This window comes from Equus quagga, chromosome 11, assembly GCF_021613505.1.
Source record: "Equus quagga isolate Etosha38 chromosome 11, UCLA_HA_Equagga_1.0, whole genome shotgun sequence".
Taxonomy (NCBI): domain Eukaryota; kingdom Metazoa; phylum Chordata; class Mammalia; order Perissodactyla; family Equidae; genus Equus; species Equus quagga.
Genome location: NC_060277.1, coordinates 73,049,764 through 73,074,807, shown reverse-complemented (window position 1 = coordinate 73,074,807; position 25,044 = coordinate 73,049,764). Strand labels below are relative to the sequence as shown.

Below are 25,044 nucleotides of genomic sequence, written 5' to 3'. Positions count from 1 at the left end.
GGAAGCTTCTTAACTTAGGATAATTCTGGAAAATTCCCACCTTGAACCTACTATCAATAACCCAGAGCCTGCCTCTTGGACTGGCCTTTGCAGTATGGGCCACATCTCATCTCATTAGATGCCTCTTCCCGCTCTATGGAGCATTCTCTTCTTGTTTCTTCTCCCCACTAAGCTTTAAGAGACAAACTCAAAAGGGCCTCTGGATCTATTTTCTACTCTCTTTGATTTACTGAACACACACTGTGTATTCTACCCTGGAGAATCTCGGTCCCTAAAGACTGAATCTGGGAGAGTCCACAATACCAGACACACTGAGCGTGTTGGTCATGGTTTTACCTTTTTTTTTTTTAAAGATTTTATTTTTCCTTTTTCTCCCAAAGCCCCCCAGTACATAGTTGTGTATTTTCAGTTGTGGGTCCTTCTAGTTGTGGCATGTGGGATGCCGCCTCAGCATGGCCTGGTGAGCCGTGCCATGTCCGCACCCAGGATTTGAACTGGCGAAACCCTGGGCCACCAAAGCAGAGGGCAAACTTAACCACTCAGCCACGGGGCCGGCCCCACAGTTTTGCCTTTTGTCCTAACTCACAAGTTCCTTGTGTCCTACTCAGGGCCCCACAACCCCCCTTAAGCTCCAGAGCCGTTGAGGGCATGGCTCGAAGATGCATATCTGCAAAATCTGCCTTGAGTCAGGAGGACAAGCCTCGGATGCCTGTGGGTGCTATCTGATGCCCATTTCACAGTTTCACAGTATTTGCCTCAGCTACAAAAAAAAAAAAATTCACTGGAGAGAGTTTGACCTCTTCACCAGTGCGAGTTCTCTGGAGAAGACAAAGTGACATTACGACCGTGAGATGCCAGCCTTTAGATGTTCTGCATATCAGGACATCAGGGCAATATTCCCATGAATGCAGCCCTACAGACTGGAAATAGACTGGAAAAGCAAATCTTAGTCTTTCTCCAGATATTCCGCCAAGGCTGAAATCCAGCTGAATCTACTGTAAAATGCTCAGATCCTCCAGACACGACGCACAGAGTCTACAAACAGATGCCGCCAGAAACAGCTTTCCTTCTTCTCCTGGATGACAAACTTTAACAGCAGTGACAACCCCTCTTCCTTTGGCCCCAAAGCCAGGGCACCATGTAGGATGAAAGGGAAAGAAGATTCTGTTGCCCTAGGGGAGGCTGACTCAAAGCTGAGGGTCATGTACTCACAAAAGTCAGGGTGATCAAGGATCCAAAGAAGCAGGTAATGACCACACCGAGCACAAGCCACTCCCGGCGCTGGGACCAGATGTGGGGAAACTCATCCAGGACAGCTGTGATCACCCCCTCCAAGCCTGCAAACTGAGAGGGACACACAAACGGTCACCATGGAGGCTTTGGGACAAACCTCTTACCTTCTAGGACAGTAAACAGGAGGGAGAGGTTAAGACTGCCAAGTGACCAGTCAAGCTGATCATGACCAGTTCCCCCTACTCACTGGCCCTCACTGGGAATATATCTCCCTGTTTTACACTGTCATTTAGAACCCATCCCTAAGGACATCAAGGAAAGAACATACAGCACATGGACAGGGGTCTTTATGTCAGCTCTCTTGGGGAGACTTTGGTTGCTCCAGAAAGGCCAACTCAAAACTAAGACTCATTCCACACTAATAAGTGCAAGGCGCTGAGCTGGATGCTGGGCGGCAGGGTACGAAGACACAAGAGTGAGCTTGCCCTAGTCTTTAGGTGCCAACATCTGGTCAAGGGACAATGCATAACAATAACAGTTCACATATGTGGAGTCCTGGGCTGTGGTCGAGCTCTTTACTCTCATTATCCCATAAAGGACTCCCTAATGTTCTAGAGGGTGGTAAGGCTGTAGCTAAGGCGGGAACAAGGAAGGGGCTGGGAGAGCACCTGGAGGGAGCAGCCAACACCACCTGGGTGGTGAGGATGGGAAGGAATAGGCACAGCTTCCTCCCCCTCCTCCCCCTCCTTCCTCTCCTCCTCCTCCCCTCTTCCCCCTCTTCTTCCTCCTTCCCCTTCTCCCCCCTTCTCCTCCTTCTCTTCTTCTTCCCCTTCTTTCTCCTCTTCCTCCCCCTCCTCCCTCCTCCTCCTCCCCTTCCTTCTCATCTTCCTCTTCCTCCCTCCCCAGAGCCAATTTCCCTCCCCATTCGCTCACTGTGCTGTCCAAGCCCAGTGTGATTAACATCAGGAAGAAGATGATGGCAAAGAACGTGGATGCTGGCATGTTGGCAATGGCTTCTGCATATGTGATGAAGAGGAGGCTGGGGCCTGAGACAGAGAGGGAGACAGGAAGAGGTGGTCACTGAGACCTGACCTACAAAGGAAGTTTTCCTCTGTCCCCGAGGAAAACTCAGCCACACCAACAATTACAATCCTCGTCACATGGCCTTATACATGAATCAGGCTTTGATACATAGCAAATGCTTCCTCACACTCCGCACTGTCTTACCTGGCCGTCCCGACGTCCTGGGAGGCAGGGAGGGAACAGTGTCTACCTTGAAAAATGTGTACCCTAACCAACGCGGGGAACGGAAACAAACCCAAAGGGAGCAAAGCTGTACACAAGAATGAGAGTTTCCACTAGAGGATAATTCAGGGCCTTTTTCGGGGCTGGGAGTGGTGTCCCTGAGGTCTCACAGCACTTAGCTCTCTCTGATGTCTTTTTTTTTTAAAGATTGGCACCTGAGCTAACATCTGTTGCCAATCTTTTTCTTCTTCTTCTTCTCCCCAAAGCCCCCTGGTACATAGTTGTATATTTTAGTTGCAGGTCCTTCTAGTTGTGGCACGTGGGACGCCACCTCAGCATGGCCTGATGAGTGGTGCCATGTCCACGCAGAGGATCAGAACCAGTGAAACCCAGGGCCACCCAAGCAGAGTGCGGGAACTTAACCACTCGGCCGTGGGCCGGCCCCTCTCTGATGTCTTTAGCTCCGGAACAGTAAGAAATGTTAAATTGATTCCAGAAGAGTCACCGAGGCTTCGGGATAAAGATCTCCTGCTATTTTAAAGTCTCTTTTGATAGTGTGAGGGACATGTCTTCAACCTCTCATGAGCTAAATAGGAGTGCCCTAATTTGGGGTATGGGGGAAAGACAGAAGTATGTTAACAAGAAAGCCTGGGGCTCCATCCACAAGATCTTATCACCTCTTTTCAACATCTGTCATTCTTTTTCTTGAAAACCTCACAGTACAGTAGAGTGACTGTTTCATCTACATTTTACTTTTCTGCAAGGGGAACTTCTAAGAATTAGTAATCATTTGCTTTCTAGACTTGGACCCATCACAGAACCCAAACCCACATGTTTTAGAAGCCATCATCCAAGTCATGTTTTCAAGCCCACAGTGTATTCAAGGCCTCAGGACCGGGAGCCAAGGGAGCTGCCTCATCCCCGCCATGGCCTGAACACATGGAGAGGGTTGAGATCTCCAAGGCAGTAAGCTTCTCTAAAACCTCTGAAAATTTTGAAAGGTTCAAAAGTTAGATACTCGTAAAGATCCAAAAAGCAGCAAACAATGGGAGCAAGGGGCCTAAACAGAACCTGAGGTCCTACCTGCATCTTTGGCCACCTCAGACACATCTTCATTCCTCATCTCAGCCATATACCCCAGCACAGTGAAGATGACAAATCCTGAAACGAAGCTCGTCATGCAGTTCACCACACTGGTCACCAGGGCGTCTCTGGAGCAGAAAACGCAAGGGGGCTGAGATATTTCCAAGTTAAGAGTCTAAGGAGCATCTGTCTCCAGCTGTGGCACGGGGGAAGCAGGCTGAGCTCACAGGGACTTCGAGCCTGTCCTGGTGTCCCCCCTCTTGTCCTCCCCGTGCCCGGCCTCTCAGACTGGTCAGATCAGCCTTGAAGCACAAGCTGCTGTTATCACCACACACAACATGAGGAGAACAGCAGGTCAGGAGTGGTTTTAACCAGCACAGCACAGACCTTTGGATTTCAAACAAGGCTTGCTCGGAAGCAGGGCCCGGGCTGGAGTGGGGGCCGGAGGGGGGCCTTGGCCTCACGTTAGTGAAGTCCTCAGATTTAGACTCTTGACGTTATGTGCAAATGAGATTACAAAACTGCCACAAGGAGATACCCTGACACTTTTAAAAGAAGACCTCATCACACAACTTCAGGCCAATGTCCCAATGCAAGGCCACATTGCTTAGGGTGCATGTGAATTCCTTTAAAAAAATTAATAAATTCTATAATTGTCTTATGAATAGCACAGGTTGCTGGACATTGCCATCTGTGATAGAACATTAAAAAGTTAACTCTAAAGATGATGAGTGATATTTAAATCATAATTGGTACAATACTCCCTGTTTCGTCAAAATTTCTGAAATGAGATTTTGCTGCAAAAACTATGGCATTTTGTGTTGGTCAAAAGAGTTCAATCATTATACTTCTGTGTATATATACAGAAATGTATTATCACATCACAATTTTTGTTGTTAAACACATTAACAAGTCAAACCTAAACATTTAACGTATGTTGCAATTTTTGTAAACCTGCTTTGAGATTTCTTGATTAATTTTTTTGATATACAGAGACTCTCACAAAATGGAAGTGGCCTGGGGCCTCTCTCAACCCCTGAGTGGCCCAAGTGAGGCTATGGTCTGTGTGGGTGCTCTGGCCATGGAGGAACTGGTCAGGGACCTGTGGCACCCCTGAGGGTCAAAGTGTCAAGATGGCCCGAGCCCAGCCAGGTTTGAGGCCATCAGTTCAATGGCCTTCCTCCAGACTAGCTGACTTACTCTCACCCTACTTTTAAGCTTTGCTTCGGGGGGCCCTGATACTCACTGGTAACAGTTGTTGTTGAATTTGTTGTAGCTAGCAAAAGCCAGTAGGACCCCAAAGCCAGGACCGAGAGAGAAGAAGATCTGAGCAGCAGCATCCACCCACACCTGGAACACAGCAGAGGTCAGGGTAAGAGCCAGGACCCAGGCCGCCGCTGGGCACCAGCAGGGTTGTGCCCTCATGCCTCCACGTGGCTGCGTGCAGAGGTGAAAAACCAGCTCCAAGGCTCTTTCCAGGGTTGGCCACAAGTGCAAACAAATGTGGTTTCTCTTCCCACCATTTAGGCATAAACCAGTCCAGTGGCCTCAACTGTACTTTTCATGCTTGTATTTATGGTTTACAGCATCACTGCAGACTTGCCGCTGAACCCAAATCTCAGCTGTTCCTACCGTCCTATTCAAAGGACCAGCTTCAGCGAGTGAACGGACAGGTGCGCACTATTTTCCTCATTATCTTACCCCCGTCTCCAGGAGTTTCTGCCAGTTGGGTTTCAAGTAGAAGAGAACACCCCTCCAGGCTCCGGGGAGGGTGGCCCCCCTCACCAGCAGGACGGAAAGGATGACGTAAGGGAAGGTGGCTGTCACCCACACCACCTGGAAGGAAGGGAACAGGTGATCACCCTGTGGATGCTGGTGTCTTTTACTCTTGCAAACCTCCAAGAAAGGAGATCTACCTCTTTTTTTACTGTAATTTCAGGAGGCAAGGTGATGTGGCAGAAAGATCACAGCCTTTAGACTCAGAAGGGATCTGATCCACTGCTTGCTGGTACTAACTACCTCTAAACCGCCGCCCCCCCACCGTAAAATGGGGAAAACATCCAGCAGGAGACAATAAAGTACCAGTGTACATAAAGCACTGAACATGGTCCATGATAGGTTTTTAATAAATTATTGCCATTATTATTCATTGTGAAACCATCAGAGGGTTACAGGAATTTTTTTTTAATTATATAATAGTTCTTGGGATTGGCCCATTTCCAGAATTTTTCTAACAGATTTTATGAAGAGAGACTAAGCATCATGGAATGTGTTTGGTATTGAAGGAAACAATGTCCCCCTGTCTATGGCTGTCCAGGCTTCTGAGTTCTGACTTTGAGGTCCTCTGGGTCCCCTTGGCAGGACTGCATCAGCAGCCAGAGTCCTTCTCACCTTGCCAGATGTCTTGACACCTTTCCAGATGCTAAAGTAGATAATAGTGAAGATCAGCATGATGCAGAGAGCTAGCTGCCAGCTGATGCCCCCCAGGTCCTGGAGTCCCTTAGATCGATGGACCTGCAGGACATGGCGCCTGGAGTGAAAGACAAAGAAAGGCCCATGAGATGGTCTGAACAGTGACCTGAGCATCCTATCATTGATACCTCTAGGAGGGTGCCAAGAGGAAAAACGGACACTGTGCTGCACAGACCAAGTGGTACTAAGTCTTAGGAAGAGCCAGGACTGGCTCTGCTCATCCTGAAAGAGGGAACAGCACATTCAGCCAGCCGACCCTGGGAAGAGTGTTCAGCCCAAAGGCTGGCTTGCAGGCCTCTCCTTTCCTGGCTAGGAACTAACGAACCTGGAAATGTGACCAACACAACTGGCTTCTGGGTCCACGAGGATCTGGATGTGTGGTTAGTGGGCCCCTTCCATACCCCAAAAGAGCTCTCTCTTTGGGCGGCCATTGCCTCAAATTCCAGCATTAAAGAATACTACCTACTCCAGGCATCTTCTTCCAAAGGGTAGATCCCACTTATGAAGTGAATACCTGAGATAGAAACTATTTGAACAGTTTCAAACTATTGAAGTAGCAGGAAGCTTTGATTCCATGACAACTGGCTGAGAGGAGGGCCCAGGAAGAAGGGCAGTTTCGATGCAGGGGAGTAATTCTGGAATGTAAAGGTAGAGGTCAGCCTGGACACGTTGGGGCAGCCTGGAATGGCATATCAGGAAGGCGGGGGATGGCACAGAGAGCCAGATTATGGAGCACTCCAGGAAGAGTTTCCCAACTGCAAGTCCAGCCTGGGGCCAGCCCTGCCACTCCCTCACTCACCTTCACTCACCTTCACTCCCCCGCCCTGAGAGCATCACTTCCAGAAATCCATCAGGAAAGAGGTGAGGGGCCCCAGGCCCGCACCCTCCTCCTCCTAAGAAGCCAAACCCCCAGGGTGTGGCCGGCCCCTAACAGACCACCCCCTCACTTACATGCACTTACGTGTAAAATTCTTCTGCAGGCGACTTTGAGTGGAGCGTCCAGGTGATGTTGTCGTCGGAGAAGTAGTTGGTGCAGTTGCCAGTGTTCCAGGAGTTCCTGCAGCTGGTCCAGGGCAGCTGGTCCGTGAAGGAGGAGATGAGGTAGTACAGAGCCCAGGCCATGATGGTGTTGTAATAGGAGGCGATGTAGAAGGAAATGACGCAGATGGCGTAACCGATCCCTGGGAGAGAGAAGGTGAGGGAGGCCACGGGTAAGGGCGGCCCAACAGTGAAAGACTGAAACAGGGCGCTGGAGGGCTCTGCAGCCCGGGTGAGCGCCAGCGGTAAAGGTGGGTGCCGCCATTCATTTCATTCCTCGAAGACTCTGGGAGATGGCGGGATAGTGGCAATGTGGTAAATTCCTTATATGTATTTGCAAGATTTCAGGTTTTAGAAAATGTGTGTGTATGTGTTGTTAATGCTTTAAAGTTTTTCTATTTAGTTTACTTTTTTTTTTGAGGAAGATAAGCTATAAACTACCATCTGCCGCAGATCCTCCTCTTTTTGCTGAGGAAGACTGGCCCTGAGCTAACATCTGTACCCATCTTCCTCTACTTTATATGTGGGATGCCTGCCACAGCAAGCTTTGACAAGCAGTGCGTAGGTCCATAACCAGGATTCGAACTGGCGAACCCCAGGCCACCAAAGTGAACCACTGCGCCACGGGGCTGGCCTCTGCTTAGTTTACTTTTAATTGCCATTTATTCTGTTTCCCTTTAACAATCTCTTACCACTTAAGCAGTCAAAAACTTAATTACTCAAGTTATCTCCCAGGGGTCCCTAAGGCCTGATTCCAGAGGAAGGTCCAATTCCCACACAGTGACGGAAATCCCCACTTCCTTGAAGGACACACTCACCCCCCCACCCAAGTCTTTTATTTACCTTTGAAAATGGGGCAGACTTTCCTCCATATGGAAATGCATCCATTTCGGTGGTACTGGCCCAGCGCGAGCTCCATGTAGAAGAGCGGGATCCCCCCGAAAACGGCCATGACGGTGTAGGGCAGGAGGAACGCCCCTGAGACAGAGGAAAGACAATTTCACGCCTTGCCCACGTCTGTCCCAGGACAGCCCAACTGATCTGGACACCAGGGGTCACGCCGAGAATCGCAGAGCCATCTGATGCACGAGCGTCACAAAGCCATCCTGTGCTGAGTGACCTCACGCGGTGCTCCCTGGTCTCAGGGCTTTGGCAGAAGCAGCAGTAGCCAGGGCTCCACAGTGGAAGCGAGGTTTTGGAGGAGGCAGAGAGTAACGGAAAGAAAGCTGGGTTTGGGAGTCAACAGAAGAGGCACGGGGACCAGTTCCACTTGTAAGTGCCAGGAGGACCCTGGGCCACTTCTCTCCGAGCCTCTATTTCCTTCCTATAAAATGACAGAGTTGAGGAGAGCTGAGGTTCTCAAACCCAGCCAATGCATCGTAATCACTGGTAAGCTTAAAAATCACAGCCGCCAGATCTCCCGAAGCAGGAGCTCCGGGTACGGGTATAACACAAATGTTTTAAGCTCCCCAGGTGATTCTGAAGCCATCAGTACACGGACCAGCGTGTGGGACCCTTGAAACAGATCTCCTGTGACAACTGTACAATAGCTGCAATAATCTACACGTCTCTGAATTAGTATCTTTGTTCATCTGTCTTATCCCTGACTCCAGACATTTGATTATTGATATTTGGCTATATTTCCATAACTCCACTGAGCCAGAGTGCTCCCTCCTGAGCCACCTTTGCAGATGTGGCTGAAAAGGGTAGTTTGTGACAGAATGAGAAAGCAAAGAGCTCCTGCATCACTGGAGATGCTGGTGTCTCCCTGCTCTCATGGCTGAGGCAGAATTTGGAAATGCCAAGTTGGGGATTGCTCACCTGCAGCCTGAGTTTTAGCCCAAAGGGTGGGTCTGCTGTGATTTTCCCCGATAACTTGCCCTTCCATAAAGTGCTTTGAACCTGGAAACCTGAAGTCAATGCAACTCAAAAAAGATGCCACCTTACAATCACACTGGGTAAATCCAGCCCGAGAATAAGAACCACGTGTGTTCTCACGGTGGCATTTGTCCAGGGGGTTTACTTGACTAGCTTCACAGTAGGGAATGAGTGGAGGAGAGCTGTCACTGGTGACGCAGCCCCTCATATAATGCTCAGGCTAAAGGTGAGTCCTCCCAAGCTGGAGATAAGGTGATTCCAGCTTCCGCTCTTCCCGGGCAGGGAGTGCTGGGCTCCCCGGGGCCCCCCCTGGAACTGCCTTTGCAGCTGCAAGGACCAAGGTCCTTAAAAGATGCAGCAAATCCAGGTATCTCTGTGTCAGGCCATGGCGGAAATGAGGGGGACACAAATGAATTACCCCCCAAACTTCATTTTAGCTGCCCTCCCAAATCTGTTGGCAGAGCTCCTGTCAAAGTAAATATTGACCAGTTTGACTCCTATTTCTCGTCCTTCTCCTATCCTGACAGCAAGTCCAGTGTCAGCTAAGAGGCCCCAGACCCACTCACTCCCTTCCCCTGCTCTGCTCTCTGGGGCTCCCAAGTCCATGCCTACAGTCAGCTACTATTTTTGATAATCTACAAGTTATCTGCTCTGGAGGCATTAGGGGTGGAAAGAGGGACAAGAAATAAGGCTGTGGCCTCGAAAATCTAACACTCTCCTAGGAGAGATAAGGCATTTCCACGTATGGTTGGGGTTGGCATTAACGTCATGCTGTGGCTGGGTTCAGCTCTGGATCGCGCCCAGATTGTAACTAAGACTCTGGCTAGACCTGAGCGGATGCCCTTCTCCGACCTCACCCAGGTCGAAAGGCCCAAACGGGTCTGGGACCCTGGAGCCACCTCCCAATTTTTCCTTACATAGGTCTAACATCTCTGGACTCTTCTGAGCAGAACCTGCCAGCAGGAGTGAAGAGGCTCAGCAGAGTGCTGAGGGCCATCCCTCACGTCTCGCCTGCTGGAGAGTGGAGCTTGGATAATGCAGCAATGAGAGGGGGGTTCTTCAACAAATGAAGCACCAAAGATGCTGGGAAGCTGGTGAGGGCATGTTTGGGAGCGCTTTCAAGCAACTTCATAACCCAGAGAGCCTCAGACACGCTGACTGAAAGTTCAGGCTTACTGGAGATTCGTCTTGACTAGCCTGAAAGTCTAAGCAATCATGTTCCCAGACTCATATCAGTTAAACAAGACAGAAAAGACATGATTTATCCTCTGTTCTCCCAAGAGGATCCAAAGACCACCCCTAGGTCAGAGACTCTGCTCGTGGCCCATGATACTGACCCCCTCCGTTCTGGTAACATATGTAGGGAAAGCGCCAGACGTTGCCCAGGTCCACGGCGTAGCCAATGACCGAGAGGAGGAAATCCAGCTTCTTGCCCCAGGTCTCCCGTTCCCCTTGATGGACCTCAGCCACTAGGGTGGTGGTGGCGGCCAGGATGGAGTGCTGAGTGTCATCACCTGCACCAGGGCTCGGAACCGCTGAGTACCCATTGGAGATCTGGCCAGACTCCGCCTTATCCCCAGGGGCAGGGACCCCCTTCTGTAGGACTCCATCTTCCTGACAATCTTCTCCATCTTTACATGCTGACGGCTCCTTCTGGGAATTTAAGGGTGTAGTCTCCATCCTGCTGGCTAGTAGATGATCCTGACACCCATCTGCCGAGGACCTGATCCGAATTCTTGGTGCTCCAATCTGTGGATCTCCTCAGCCCTTCACGTCAGTGGGTCTGCAAGCTCTGTGGGAAAGGCACAGGGAGAAAGGAGAATAGAATTAGGTATTTTACTCGTCTTTGGTATTAACTCATCATACATCTTAAACCACATTAGTTAATGGGATTACAACTGCACCTGTTAAACCTGAGACATATTTGCTCTATGAGCATCAATACAAGCAACCTTTTCCAACTTATACAAAGTATCAAATCACAATCAAGTAAACTGAAAAGGAAAAAAGTAAAACAACAAAAATAGACAGCAAATCCCCAAGGTTTCGCACAGGCTCTACTCTAGAATGAAGTATTGACCCCACTTTGAGGGACTGGAAGCTCACGCCGGAGTTGACCACTGACTCAGAAGAATGTGAGAAGAGGGCTCACCTCAATGAAGCTTCACAGAGCCCTTCCTGCGTCCTGGATGCTGTGCTGGGAAAAGGACAAATAAAGAAGCACTTCCTGCCTGCAAATAGATACGGACAGTCCTCTCCATCACTGAAGAGGAACACTCAAAGGATGTTTTATATCAGCTATAGATACAACTTAAAAAGGAAAAGAGCAAAGGAGAGAGGTGAAAAGGTCACCCTTTGCGAGGCACCCCTCGCTCCTTAGCTGCAGACTTTTTCTCACTTTCAGTAGCCCAGCTCGTAGAAACCTCTGGGCAGCTTCTAGCTGCTTCTGGCTGTGTCCAGACCCTCTGTGCTTCGGCTGTCTGCATTCCCATTATGCCTCTATGAGTCCAACCGGGCCAAACGGCACTGCTGCTCACCACTCCTTCTTCCTGCCACTCCCCAGCAACTCCTGAGGCTAATCCATTGGTGACTCTGCAACAGTGGGCAGGCGGGCACCCCTCATCCACGCCGGAAGAGCCAGGAGGTTACAGATGCCAGCGTGACTGGTGTCTCTGTCCCCACGCGTCTCGGTGGGGAGGGCTGGGCCACGGCCCCCACGCCTTCATATTGCTGCGGAGGGCCGAGGTGCAGGCAAGTCAGCTCGGCTCTCTGGTTCGAGGTCTGGGACGTCAAACTTGGGGTCGAAATCTGAGCTCTTTTGGACTTTACACTTATGGCCTGTTATAAAGTAGTAAGGAGCCAAGACTTTGCAGCTAATTTCATTTCTTCTGGCCCTTAACTTTTCAAGCTCTTGAAACAGTTTGGGAGTTGAAACATGTTTCTGCTTAGCTCAGATCACATACCTTTCTAGGACAAGATGTCCAGCGATGACGGCTACCACTATTCACATCTGCAAAGACCTGACACTAACCCTTCAAATCCAATGAAGGGCGAGGAATTGGTAGCTAATAAAAATGGCCTCCTATCTATTTGGGGCTTTCAGTGACTGTAACTTCACTATCCACACGTGGAAGTGTGAAGACGAAAACGAAGTTAAGTGAAAAATCACAACACAAAGTAGGAGATTCACCCTGATGACCATGGACGTAAATGCCAGCAAGGATCAGACATAAACACCAGGGTAGGCAAGTAATTAGAGTTTTGTGTTTGTTGGGTTCTTTTTTTCTGTAAAGTAGAAAATAAAAATTTAAAAGGTATTAATTGTTGCCAAAAATATCTACAGCAACAAGACAGAAGCCAGCCCTATGGAGCTGGGTGTGTGTGTGTGTGTGTGTGTGTGTGTGTGTGTGTGTAAGAGGGTGGGGTAGTGTCCTAGGTTCTACCCTATCAGTTCTTTGGTCCCCACCCGCAACCCTCCCTCGGGCTCAAGGATACAAACACCACTCGTAGAAGAATATGAATTTCTGACAAAGAGTGATTTGGATAAAACCCCATTCTGCTCGTCTTTAGGCTGCGGTCCAGCCTCTGCCTGCTCCCCATCCCCCAGGACCTCAACTACACTTGACAGACTTTTTAAATAACCACACCTTCACCATAAGTAACCATTTACCAAGCCAAGGGATTTTTTTTAAGTTTATTTTTTTTTCACGAGAGAGATGATAAGATGTCAATATATTTAAATACACAGCTAAATTAAACCTGAACTTGATGGTCTCTGGTTGTGTTGTTGGAAGAAGGCCAGTGCACTTCCCTCCAGCCTATATCGACGACATGTTTTCCACATTAAACACTGGAGACCTGGAAAACCAGATGGCAGAGAAAAAGAGCCTCAGACATGTGGCCAGATGGCACCCAACTGACAGAGCTGCCTGCAGCCTGGGCCCCTGCCCTTCATCTTTTTTCTCTACCTTCGAAATTCTACCCCAAATTTTCTGGAGGAAGTTCTTCCTATCTTTAATAATACGACTTTCCTCTTATTTAAATTGCAACTTAAAGAACCACTGCACCCCCCCAACTTTTCTCTGGCCTGTCCACCACAGTCTGTGGAAGGCAAAGTTCACTATCTCTGAAGCGAGGCGTTGGGTCCGGAGGGGGAATCAACAGTTAGCCATCCTTGTGACTCCAGCACCTTCCTGCTGCAGGAGTCAGATGATTTGTTCTAGATTTCAGTTAGTTGCTCCCTTGGGTTATTCTGCAGGGAAGCTGGCAAACGTGTGCGGGTTGGTGAACTTTTGGGGAGTGATGTGTGTTCCTCAGGGTCCTCAGGGGTTCAGCCCCCACGGCATCTGATCTTCATTGCTTGGCAACTGTAATGAGCAGCTCCTAGAAGAGTAATATACTCTTCCCTATTTTTGTTCTGAGCATTACAAAGGTCTTGTTTCTGGAAATATCCCCCAGCATTTTTTTTTTTTAATTTTATCAACAGGCTGAAATGGCCCAAGTTGTAAGAAAACCTGTTAAGGGCACTCCTCAGCCGACTCACGACTTCAGGTTGCCTCTCCCCAGAAGTTGTTCTCTCTCTGCCCAGCTCTACTTTCTAGGGCTCTCCTATTGCGCTCCCACCCTGAACATAGAAACTGGGGTGCAAGCACGTAAGTTACAGCCACTTGAAGCCACCAAACAAGCAGGAGACATCTCCTTTTCTTTGATTCACTCTTCTGCCTTTCCCAATTAGAAGAAAACTCCTCCCGGTTACTAATCGGGTTGGCGAGGAGCAAATGGCCCAGATTGGGGCCCCTTCTGCCTAAAGGATGCTGCCTGTGGATCCTGGACTCCTTCCCCTCTTTTCTGATTCTACAGAGCTCTGACAGACCAGGAGGTAACGGCGGTGGAGAGCGAGCTGGCCCCGGAATACACAAGTAAGAGTCATTAAGAAGGTTGGTTTCTAAGAATGCTCTCTTGAAAGCTTTCTTTTTTCAAAGATATTTTTATCCTGCTGGGTAGAGAGATTGCAAATGAGGTCAATAGTACAGCTGTAATCTCCCCCAGGTAGCCCTTGAGCTTCTCCGTGCCCAGAAAAAGCCCAGAAACCTTTCTTTGCACCTGAATGTGAGCCGTTGTCCCAGACTGAGCAGGTGAGAGGCTGCAGGTGCTGCCTCGTATCCCAGGTCCTCTGTGGGACGACAACCTGACAGGCAGGAACCTCGTCCCATGTGTCTCCGCACACGAGGCACAGCTGGACTTTCTGTTGACAGGCTGCCTCCTCTCAGCCTGGGGGGTGGGCTAATTCCCTCCACCTCCCCATTAGTAAAAAGGATTGCTTCCATTTAAACTCCTCCGGATCAAATCTCCATCCCTCTTTAATAAACTCCGTCTCTGTAGTCAGGGGAACCAGCATGGAACACGCAAGTGATTCCAGCGATTACTCATGAAACCACCCAGCCCTGGGGTCACACCGGTGACCTGATTTATCTGTTTGACGCCCATCAGCCCGCTCTAAGCAGAAATCCTATAGAAATTTTGTACTTTGACTTCACATGTTGAGATCAAAGTGAGTTCATTTCTCAGGACACAATTTTCATTTTCAAGAACAAAACAAAGTCAGCATGAATAATGGGTTTATCACTGAGATAAGATTAACTACAGGTCATGGAGCCAAGGGGCAATCTGCATTCTCTACTCAGAGGGAGTCTAAACCCCAGAGACGCCTACCAAGGATGACAGGATTTAGCCCTGGTGCTGCTAGCGCAGTCCACACTGAACCCGACCCTCTGCCGCGGATCAAAACCGATTCAGCAAAGATACACTGTATGCCTACTGTGCGCTGGGCTCTTGGAGACAAGACAGACACAGTCCTGCCGTCACGGAGTTCATGGCACACGCCAAAACCCAACTGGTAGGAAAAACAAGAGTCTGCGTAAGACGGGAGAGGAAGGTGCTGCTTCTAAGTGCTGCTGCCCATCCTGCTGTCAACTGAGACTGCTGCTGAGCTGCCGCGGCGTGCTTAGGCGCCTCACATTTCCAGCTGCAGAGCTGCCCTCAGACTTTCAGAGTCTTCCGCTGCTGCTACTGCACAGCTTCTGTCACTGGCCCCTGGGTTTCAGTCGGTTCTGGCTCACAGCCTCCACAGCGCAGACGGCGGTCCGTGTCTGCACCTGTTGAAGGCGCCGTGGCGTGCTCTGAGGCACGTGCTGTTGTAGGCGGTAAGCCCCAGGGACTCCCTGCTCGTCTTTCAAACAAAATAAAGAGACTTCGTGATACGAATGGAGAGAGTAGAGAAAATTTGCTTGTTTTTTGGATATAAGGGGGTAGAAATGAACCCCATTAGCACAACTATCTCCTTATGCAAAGAATTCTTTGTAGGAGACAGACTTTAATTTTTTGGAGAGGAACTAAATAGGCTAAAATCCTCAGGGCTATTTGGGCCACTTACCATGAGAAAGGAAGAGTCTCTGTCCAGAACTTCCCCTGCCTGGGAGAGGACAGCTTCGAGCTTTTCTCCACTGTAAAATCTAGACTGTAAAAGCTAGACGATTAGCCATTTGTGGTGGGGTTAAGATCATGCCAGAGGCCGGGTAAAAGTACAATGGGTTATTTATTTTGACTTTAATAAAAAGAAATGGATTTGGCATGGAGAGGCACGAATCGCCCTCCTCTGGTGAACACAAACAGTCAAGCCTGGACTAACCACCTTCCAGAGACATCATTTAACCGTCCCTGTGTGTCCACACCCCTCGGTTCTCCTGTCTCACAGATCTGCACCCAGGTTTCAGATCCACCGTTTACTGCCTATGGGACTTCGGGTAGGTTGTTTAACCTCTCTGAGCTCCCATTTCCTCACATGTAAAAGCAGACCATTAAAGTTCCCACTTCCTAAAGGCTGTCATGGGAATTAAATAAAAGTATGACAAATGCTTGACTCCGTGTCTAGCAGATGGAAAGCATCAAGAAACGACAGTGAGTCGATGGCCACTACACCAGCACACTTACGCAACCCATTCCGCTTTTCTACTTCACAACCCAGTCAGGGAAATTGAGGCCCACAAGGCTAAGCGATTCAGAGGCCACAACACAGCAAGTGGGCAGCTTGAGCTAATAGCTAGGGCCTCCTTCCCCTTCCAGGGGCCCTCACTAGTTCATGATTGTTCCTCTCAATCGGTGGCTTGGAGTCGCTGGGAAACTTGTCAACAGCAGATTCCTGGGCAGCTCTTCCTGAGATTCTAATTCAAGAGATCTGCGGGGGTGCTGCATTTTTAACAAGCATCCCAGGTTATCAGGGGTGGGTGGGCCACTGAGCATGCCCAGTACATCCCCACCATACAGGTTCGTTCTCTCTAATTACCCTGCATCCTCCGAGGCCTGGCTTAAGTTTCTATCCACCTCCTCCATGAAGCTTCCTCTCACCTCCCAAGCCCAAGATGATCTCTCCCTACTCTGTATAATTACTCCTTCATCATGCACCATTGATCGTCATGTATCATTGGTTGTCTTTTGACGTATATTTGCTTTGCATCCCCCTGGAGCTGGGGTCATGGCTGATACAGCTCTGCGCTCACAGACTTGCTGACCCCCGTGTACAGTGCACAGCTCCCAGCCTGGACGTTCTGTTTTGGGTTTCCTGGGCGCAGAACCAGGGGACCACGGCTGCCACGCTGGCCGGTTTGGGCCTCGGGGAGGCTGTCCCCTGTCTTCCCCCGTCCTATTCTCAGGGCCCTCCCCTCCTCGCTCCTCACCCATCAGGAAGATCTGCTGTCCACCGTGAGGGCAGAAGGAAGACTGTCGCAACAATAATTTTCACGGACTATGGACTAGAAAAGACTGACACGTCCAGGATTAGAGAAGAGCCCGGGTTGGGTGGTGCCTTTAGAACTTGAATCAAGTCGGAGCAGGCACAGCCGTCAACCGCCCGTGCTCCAAACGTGAGCTGCTTGTTGGAACTTGGAATACACATTCTTCCCACAGAGATAAATGTTGTAAACGTTGGTTAGCCTCCTGAGCTGGCTTACAAAACCAAAGTCTAACCTTAAAATACTAAAACATCTACGAGGTGAGCTGGAAAACTCGGCATTGTTAAGTACTACAAAAGGGGGTGAGGGGCTGACAATCAAACTGATCAGAAGTTATTTCTCTATTTATTTTAACATTCTTTCCGGTTTTAGAGGAAAACTAAGGAGAGAAGGACATGGAAGGGGAGAAAATTGTATAGATTCCACGGAGGCATCTTTTTAGGCATCTTTAAAGAGCTTTAGAAGTTGATGACATGAATGCCTTTGTTACATTTAACTTCACAACTTACATTTTTTTGCAGAAAACAAACGTGCTTTCACTCTGTTGTTGTAATACCTTTCAATGGGCACAAGGCCAGGAGACAGACTTGGAAAAGTGGAACAGGTGATGTGTTCAATTAGGCAGGGTTACTTACGAGTGTCACTTACACCTTCAAACATTCCTTTACTGTTGTCATGAGGCAATTTATGCGGTAAATAGAAATCAAGATAAAAAATATGGGAGCATTTCCAAACACAGATTTTCTTTTTCTTTTTTTCTTTTCTTTTTTTTTTCAAAGATTGGCACCTGAGCTAATAACTGTTGCTAATCTATTTTGTTTTTTTCTTTCTGCTTCTTCTCCCCAAATCCCCCCAGTACATAGTTGTATATTTTAGTTGTGGGTCCCTCTAGTTGTGGCATGTGGGACACCGCCTCAATGTGGCCTGATGAGCGATGCCATGTCTGCGCCCAGGATCCGAACCTTTGAAACCCTGGGCCGCCACAGCGGAGCGGACGAACTTAACCACTCGGCCACAGGGCCGGCCCCAGATTTTCTTTTTCTTAATATCAGTATATTACTAAGACTACTTACATGTAAAATGGATATGATTAGACCCACAAAGGGAGCCGAGAGAGAGAGGGGAGAGAGAGAAAAGCAGACCCAGGGGGAGGGGGTTATGAAACGAGGGTGGATTTACCTGTGGCAGCTGAGCAAGGTGGAAGAGCGAAGGGGAGGAAAAAGGGATTTGAGGTGGAATTAAATAAAACATGAGTGATGAAGATGAGAGGAAAGGGGGAACTGGGCCCGCTTCTCTGGATGGGGCAGATAGGGGGGAGAACAGGGTGGGGGGAGAGATGGGGTCAAGCAGCAGAGTGCAGAGGGGCACAGAGGCCACGAGTGGCCACCTCCTCAGTCACAAGACGTTTGTGACTTGGGTGATGTTGCTTGAAGGTGCCTATACTCTTAGGTCAAGAAGTTCGGAAATGTGCTTTACAAGGAGTCACATACACAGTTTGGGGACATTCATGAAAAATCAGTTCATCGTTACACAGTATTGATCTAGTTCTCAGATGCACTGAGATGAGGGCAAGAGACAGGTTCTCACCCATAGGAGCATACGTCTCAGAAAGTAATCCGGTGCCACCCCAGAATAGCCATCTCCTCTCACCTCCAGTCCCTTCCCCCCTCTTCCGTCCCTGTCCCAGGCCCTTTCCTCTGAAACAAGGGAAAGAGGCAGCTCACTTGATTAGCGTTTAAAAACAACACACCCAGGGGAGAGAAGGACCAGAAGCACAGAGACTCAAGTTCTAGGCCAGCTGCGTCCTCCAGCTCGGTGGGCTGGTTCGAGCAAACCTCCGGGCAACTTGGAGCAGCTCACCTCCAAGGTGCTTCCAGCTCCATCCTTGCCTAATTCTAGGGAGTCCCTTAGAGGAAAAAGTTCAGTTCATTTTATTTTCATTCAGCAGCTCAGTAACAAAGGAAATAAAATGTTCTTTTCTCCTGAATACTCCCCGAAAGGCCACACAGAAACACAAGAAGGCAAAGGCCCCCTGACTTGCTCCCTCCCTCCCACCGAGCCGACCTACAGCCTCCAGCTCGGGATTGTCCAGGGCACACAACTGGCCCTCCCAGTTCTGCTACTCGGCCTTGCCCAACCGCCCCTTACCTCTGCTTTCCCTGCCTCAGATAACTGGACCTCAAGGTCCCAGGAGACCTTCCCCATGCCATGGGCCACTTGTCAGTGCCTGGGAACCCTGGCCATCATCTTTGTGTCTCCACGTCACTGGGATTCATCTCTCGTCCTGCAGTCCAGGGCTTTCTGGGGCTAATGGAGGCCTATCCAGTCCTGTCTTTAAAAAGCCTATGGCTTAAATACCCACTGACAAGCACCCTTGGTCCAGCGTTGGGGTGGTAGCAAGGGAGCCCCTGCCAGATGCCAGGGGAGCCAAAGGAAAGAGGAAAATAAGGCAGCCCAACTGCTTCACACGGCCTCTTCTCTACTCATTTTGTCACCCATGAGACACAGGACTGGGAAAACACTCAGGTTTAAAAATGGGTTTGTGACATTCAGTAAATGAGCATTCATCTTCCCAGTCAGCAAGAGCTGCAAAGGTCAGGCTGCAGGGAGCGGCCCCCGGGCAGAGACGTTACTCAGAGACCATTTCTGAACGTGGGCCCAAGTCAGCAGGACAAGCTCTACCAGAAATAAGGCGGCCGTGTCAGCCGATGGTGGGTCGTGCCCACCCTGGAGAGCAGTTCACCCCTGGGCCGAGGGAAAATCATTTGTGCCAGGTTTCTTCTAAGGGCTAGTCTTATCTATTTTCCACCTGGGTCCCCCCTAGAGAGATGCCCGTTTTCTTTCCTTAGGGTGCTATTTTGCCTGGTTAAGCCCAGAAACTGATTCCCTACAGGAGCAGGCTGAGCCAGCACCACTTGCTCCAGGAATGGAGAGACGGGTGCTTTATCAGACCTGTGACTCCACATGCAAGCTTGATCCAGGCACATGACAAACCTGAGGGGAGTGCGGCCGACTGGCCACAGCTCAGTGCCTGGAAAGAAAAAATCGACACAGCCCAAATCTGCACCCTCCAGAAGCCGTTCCTACTGCACCACACCCTGGGCGTCCTGCAAAGGGGACTCGGGCAGTCGGGAGCGGGGCCCCTGTTGGTTGACCGTGGCTGCGGTGCAGGACTTGACCGTGCGTGTCAGTGTGCAAAGCCGCCTCCTCACAGTGAAAGCCGGGGGCGTCTCTAGAGGATTCTGATTTGATGGCAACATCTGGGCAAAGAGTTCCAGCCCTCAGGCATTTTGTACCATTATTTCAACTCGTGTTTGCTCAAAGCAGAGAGGTTGGGGTCCCAGGCACAGAATGAACCGGAGGGGTCCTGGACATCATGTTACGCAGGGCTCCCTCCTCCCCGTCACACGGCGCCGAGGACCGTGAGTCACGGACGAGCTGATCTGTGACTGGGAATAACTGAGGTTCAAGGCACCTTCATAAACTGACAGAAAAGTGACTGCATGTTTTCCATTTGGCCATCAGGCGTCTTTATTTAAAAAGTCAAGTCATGACCATATCCTGTTGATTCATTAAGCCAAATTAAAACTAAACTCCTTCAGGCAGCTCTGCCTTTGTTCTCCCAAATTACACCATTTGATGAGTCTGAAGGAGAAGGAACTGCCACTTACTGGCTTAATTTCTGGAATTACCTGTGTTTCTCCTTGGAGGCAGGTCTCCAGGGGGTTTTTGCAGGCCTGCTGTAAGAGACGCCCCCTCCAGCCAAGCACCTCCGTTCCACAGGCACCTCACTCACTTGTGAAACTCTGACATGCCTCTCCAAGTTTCATCAAAATGTCCAGATAGCTCTGAAAATCCCCCAGAGAGGAATTTCCGAGGTTTTGCCAATTCCATTAAAACTCCAACATTATTTTGTCCCCACCCCCACCCCACCGCCTGCCCCCAGTATATATATTTCCTAAGCAAGGAGACTGAAAGCAATGGGTTTGAATACCTGTGCTGGTGTCACATCTCTGAAATGTTCTAGATGGATCACCAGAGGGTTGAGGGGGCTTCTGATTAATTGTGAAGCAGTCTCAATTGGCTCTTATTTAGGTTCAGTGAAAAAAAGAAAACCCCATGCCCCAAACAGCTTGCTTAATTTGCAGGAGCCCCATAAGAACCTGCCTCTCTTCCATGATGGAAGCAGTCACCCCGACCTCAGGCTGACGGAGGGAAATGTAAGCCGTCGGACATCACTGCCTCCACACAGAAGCACGTAATGGTACAAAGAGCCAAAGTTCTGTGTTTCCGTCCACTCCTGACAGTCTAAACGCTGCTGCTGCCCATGGCGCCCCTCGGTTTCAAGAAACACAAATCCCAATGTTGCTTTCCTAGACATTTTTCCTATGTAACCGAAAGCAAAACACATTAAATATTTGATCTCGTCTTACTATGATGAAAGCTAGCAGATTCATAAATAATCCATTGACCTGGTTCATTTTTCTGGACAAAATTGATCATAAAAATACACACACACGAGCCTTCATAAGGTCTGACTCTTAGAATTTTACCCCCCTCAAATTCTTTAGAACACTAACTGAAAAAGGAATTCCATAGGCAAAGGACTCAGTACAAAAAGAAATGCTCTCTCTCGTGTTCCTTAGCTACAGAGAGCTTTTTCAAAAACAAATTTGAATGTATACATTTTTCAAGCAACTGATGGTGACACACTTCTACTGTGTAAAACCGCTCGCTGGAGTTTGAGTTTTACATAAATTCTGAATGGCCTGTGAGACGGCCGAGCGGGCATCAGCTCTGCCAGTGAAAACAACCCAAGCGCACAGAGACTCGTCCCACTTAACTGTCATTCAGAGATTTCTCTAGATATTTGGGCACTTATGTCAACCAGAACTCTCCCTGCAGAAACGCCTTTCCATAAAGCCACTTGCACGCGATGGCAGTAAGTAAAGATCAAACACAAGCTATGGGTTTTAAACTAAAGCAACTTTTCCCAAGGCGCAAGACAGCACTTTGCTTAAGACCATCTTTACAGGGTCTTCCTCTGGGACTCAAAACATCACAAAGCCCGTGCATGCAACAGACAAAGGAGCCCTCCAAAGTCCCCTCGTCCACTCCACGTTCACCTTTTCCCTGCAGCCCGTCTGCTGTCCACACTCGCTCCTACGGAGAGGGCAGCAGCAAAGCAGGAAGCCCACCGCACAGGCGCACACATGCCCTCGCCAGCGCCTGGGGAGGTGGAGCGGGATGAAGTTCTGGAAAGAAGTGTGGATTCGGAGCGACAAGGAAAGCGGACCCACCTGCCGGGAGTCCGCGGGGAGGCTGGTCCCGGGGCTCTGCGCGCGGGGACCCTCGCGCCCTCGAGGCACCGGGGCGGCCGCTGCCTGTGCGGGAGCAGGCGCCGAGCGGCCGTATTTGTACTCTCGGCCCCTCACATGGTCTGATCTCTAGATAGCCGCCGCCAAAGAGCTCCTTAAGGATTTTTGCGTCACTTTGAGCCGCACAAACTTTACGGTTCCCCGCGGCTGCGGCTCGGCGTTCCTCCCGGGTAGGGGTGGCCGCCGGGGCGCGCTCACAGGGCGGGCTGGGGGGGTTGGAGGGGGCGGGGGGCCGGGCCGGGGAGGCGGAGGACCCTCCCACATGCACACACTCGCGCGCGCTAGGAGGGACCAGCTCTAGGAAGCGAGGGAGCCCGGGGCGCTGAGGGGGTGGCCGAGCAGCGCTGAGAATCCGAACTTTCCTGCTCTCTACCCTTGCCCGGGAGGGGGGCTGCTCCACAACTGACAGGTGTATTTCCTCCCCTACCAGTTGCTCCCCAAATTTTATTTAGGTTTCTGCTTAATGTCACTTCCTTAGAGCGATCTTTCTTGGCCACGGACACCTCCCCATCACTCCCATCCTGAATCTCGCTCTGTTTTTCTTCCTAAGACTTAACAGCACCTGACATTCCATGAGTTTATCTGGCTCCACCGCTGGGATCTGAGCTCGGCCAGAATGGACCTTGTCTAAATCCTGGTCATCCCCAGGGCCATCAACAGTGCTCAACGGTGCCCACCCTAGGGGCTCCCAGGAAATACTTGCAGAAAGAATGAATGAATGAAGAGTTCTTTCTCGTTTTGTTAACGAGCCACATCTCAAAGAGGTGTCAGAACAGATAGTATGGGTGGTCTGCAAAAACGTATATGCCTTGGGCGAGTGGATGAGCTACAATATTTTAATTATTTGAAGAGGTTCACCAGGAGCCTGTTTCGAACCATGTGAATATTGCTTTGATAATTTTTTTTTAAAGTTTAAAAATGAATTTAATGTTATTATATTGTCTTTTCAGTAGAATTATTTTTTACATTTGAAAAGAACAGATGTAGTACTTGCTTCGGGTTGTCCCTGAGGCAGGAAGAAGGGCGTGTGGGCTAACTCCCTCTCCCCAGAGGAGCCCAGGCACCCAGCAGAGCAGAAAGGAATCGCGAGCTTGCAGCCTTTTGGACTTGGAGGAACGGAACCCAGCGAGCGGAGCACGCCTGAGGTGAGCTGAGCAGGCGTCTGGAGAGACAGTTGGAACAACTCTGTCCCTGGGCATGGGCGGTGCCCCAACCTGGGAGGAATCAGTGTGAGGTTTTGGTGCCACCTAGACGTCAGGGTGGCGACTGCAAGGAGAGCGGGGCATGCTTCGGAGAGTACCGGGCTGTCCTGGTGAGCTCGCTGGCACTCTAGCGGCCAAGCCAGGCTGGTGAATTCTGGGCAAGTGTGGGCATTTCATCTCCCTGCCGAATCCTGGGGTGGCAGGGCCCACATGGGCGGCTTCTCCTTTCAGGCGAACATCCCAGGTTCCACTTGGCCTTGGTAAACTAATGTGTAGGGATAAACAAGGGGCTACACAACGTAAGGTGCAGTTCCAGGAGGAGACAAGGCAGAACGGGGGAGGAAGGGACTAGGAGGGGGACCAAAGGCTGTGAGAAGCAGTAGGTGACTTCAGCCCTTAGTTAAGGCTCTTGTCTGCACCCCATCTGTCATCTACGTTGGCTCAATGTGACTTTTCCACACCATTCCACAGTCTCGTGAACCTGTTGACCCTACCACTCCTGGCCTTCCTTCTAGACCCTAATACCCATTCCTGCCCAGCTGCCCTGGGCGCTCTTGCTCCTGCCTTCTTTGCTGCTGGTGCTGGCCTGGACAGTGGGAGTCCCAGGGATGGGGGTTAAGCCGCAGCTCTGACCCCGTGTTGTTGTGTGGGCTTATTCCTTAACCTCAACCTGTAGAGCCTCAGGTCCCTTGTCTGTAAAACAGGCGTCATAAGAATGGTGGGGAGTGAAGGGGCTGACACAGGCAACATTAGTGCCATCTCCTCCCAGGCCAGTCTTCTCCCCTCTTGCTCCCTGGCTGAGGGGCGCTACCAGAAAGACACTAGAATTACACAGACTGGACCTTTCCCTCGTTCCTCACTGTCTCCCTGGCACAGTCCACACAAAACTGTCCCAGATGGTCCATCCTCTCTCTGCCATGTGCTTTCCCTTCCTCTTGCCCCTGTGAGTGCCGTCCCACAGAGTCCACCTGGCCTCAGTTGCCCCACCTTCACCTCAACAAATCCAGCCTCTGTCTCCTCCCTAAAGCTAATCTTCCCTGTCTGGCTTCCCATGCTCATTGCCACACTGCCCTGACTCCCTCCCTTGCGAAAACCCTCTGTTCTGGTGCTGGATTCCCACAGCCTGTGGAGCCCTTCCTCGCCTCCGAATCAGAGTGAATGGACAGACGTCATCGTCTCCCACCTGAGAAAAGGCAGCCCTCCACCTTCCCAGCCGTCCACCTCCATCGTCGCTCCTTCACCACCTGAGCACCGTCTCTATGCCAGGCACTGAGGAAGAACCACCCCTGCCCTTAGGAGTCAGGGCGAGGGCTGTGCTGAGCGGGGACGGCAGTGGGAGCCTTGAGGGGGGGAGACGTGAGGCCAGCAGGGTTTCAGGGAAGGACCCGATGGCGTGGATCCACAGTGCTGCAGGCAGATGGGCTCCTTAGCACGTGAGGCAGGCAGGAGGCAGGGCGGCGCCAGTGCAGACAGGGAGGAGATGGCAGTCAGAGTCCAGGAGGACCTGTGAAGCTTGGGGACTGGTAGGCGTGTTGGGAAAGCAACAGAGCTGTCAGAGATGCTGTGGGCCTGGGTGAGTAGTGGGGGATGACATGCTGGGTTATCATGGTTCAGCAATAATTTCTCTTTGTTCTGCTAGTTCTAGCCCAGAAACAGTGGGCCTCGGGCCTGCTGGACAGCGGCAAAATTAACAGTCTTTCGCTTTGAGAGGGAAAGAGCACATTTAAA

At 50.3% G+C, this 25,044-nt stretch overlaps 1 protein-coding gene across 1 annotated transcript in view; it reads right to left on the bottom strand.

Moving 5' to 3' along the window:
• SLC6A4 (solute carrier family 6 member 4) overlaps window positions 1-22,255 on the bottom strand; it is a 33,399-nt gene extending 11,144 nt beyond the window's left edge. Inside the window, exons 1-10 of the mRNA XM_046674473.1 lie at window positions 22,037-22,255; window positions 10,287-10,741; window positions 7,915-8,049; window positions 6,995-7,214; window positions 5,953-6,091; window positions 5,263-5,397; window positions 4,808-4,911; window positions 3,562-3,689; window positions 2,167-2,279; window positions 1,213-1,344 (exon numbers count right to left, since the gene is read on the bottom strand). Of these exons, the coding sequence (XP_046530429.1) occupies window positions 1,213-1,344; window positions 2,167-2,279; window positions 3,562-3,689; window positions 4,808-4,911; window positions 5,263-5,397; window positions 5,953-6,091; window positions 6,995-7,214; window positions 7,915-8,049; window positions 10,287-10,629 (1,449 nt within the window). The 5' untranslated portion in view covers window positions 10,630-10,741; window positions 22,037-22,255. The remainder of the gene's footprint in view (window positions 1-1,212; window positions 1,345-2,166; window positions 2,280-3,561; window positions 3,690-4,807; window positions 4,912-5,262; window positions 5,398-5,952; window positions 6,092-6,994; window positions 7,215-7,914; window positions 8,050-10,286; window positions 10,742-22,036) is intronic.
• Between the last annotated feature and the right edge of the window lie 2,789 nt (window positions 22,256-25,044).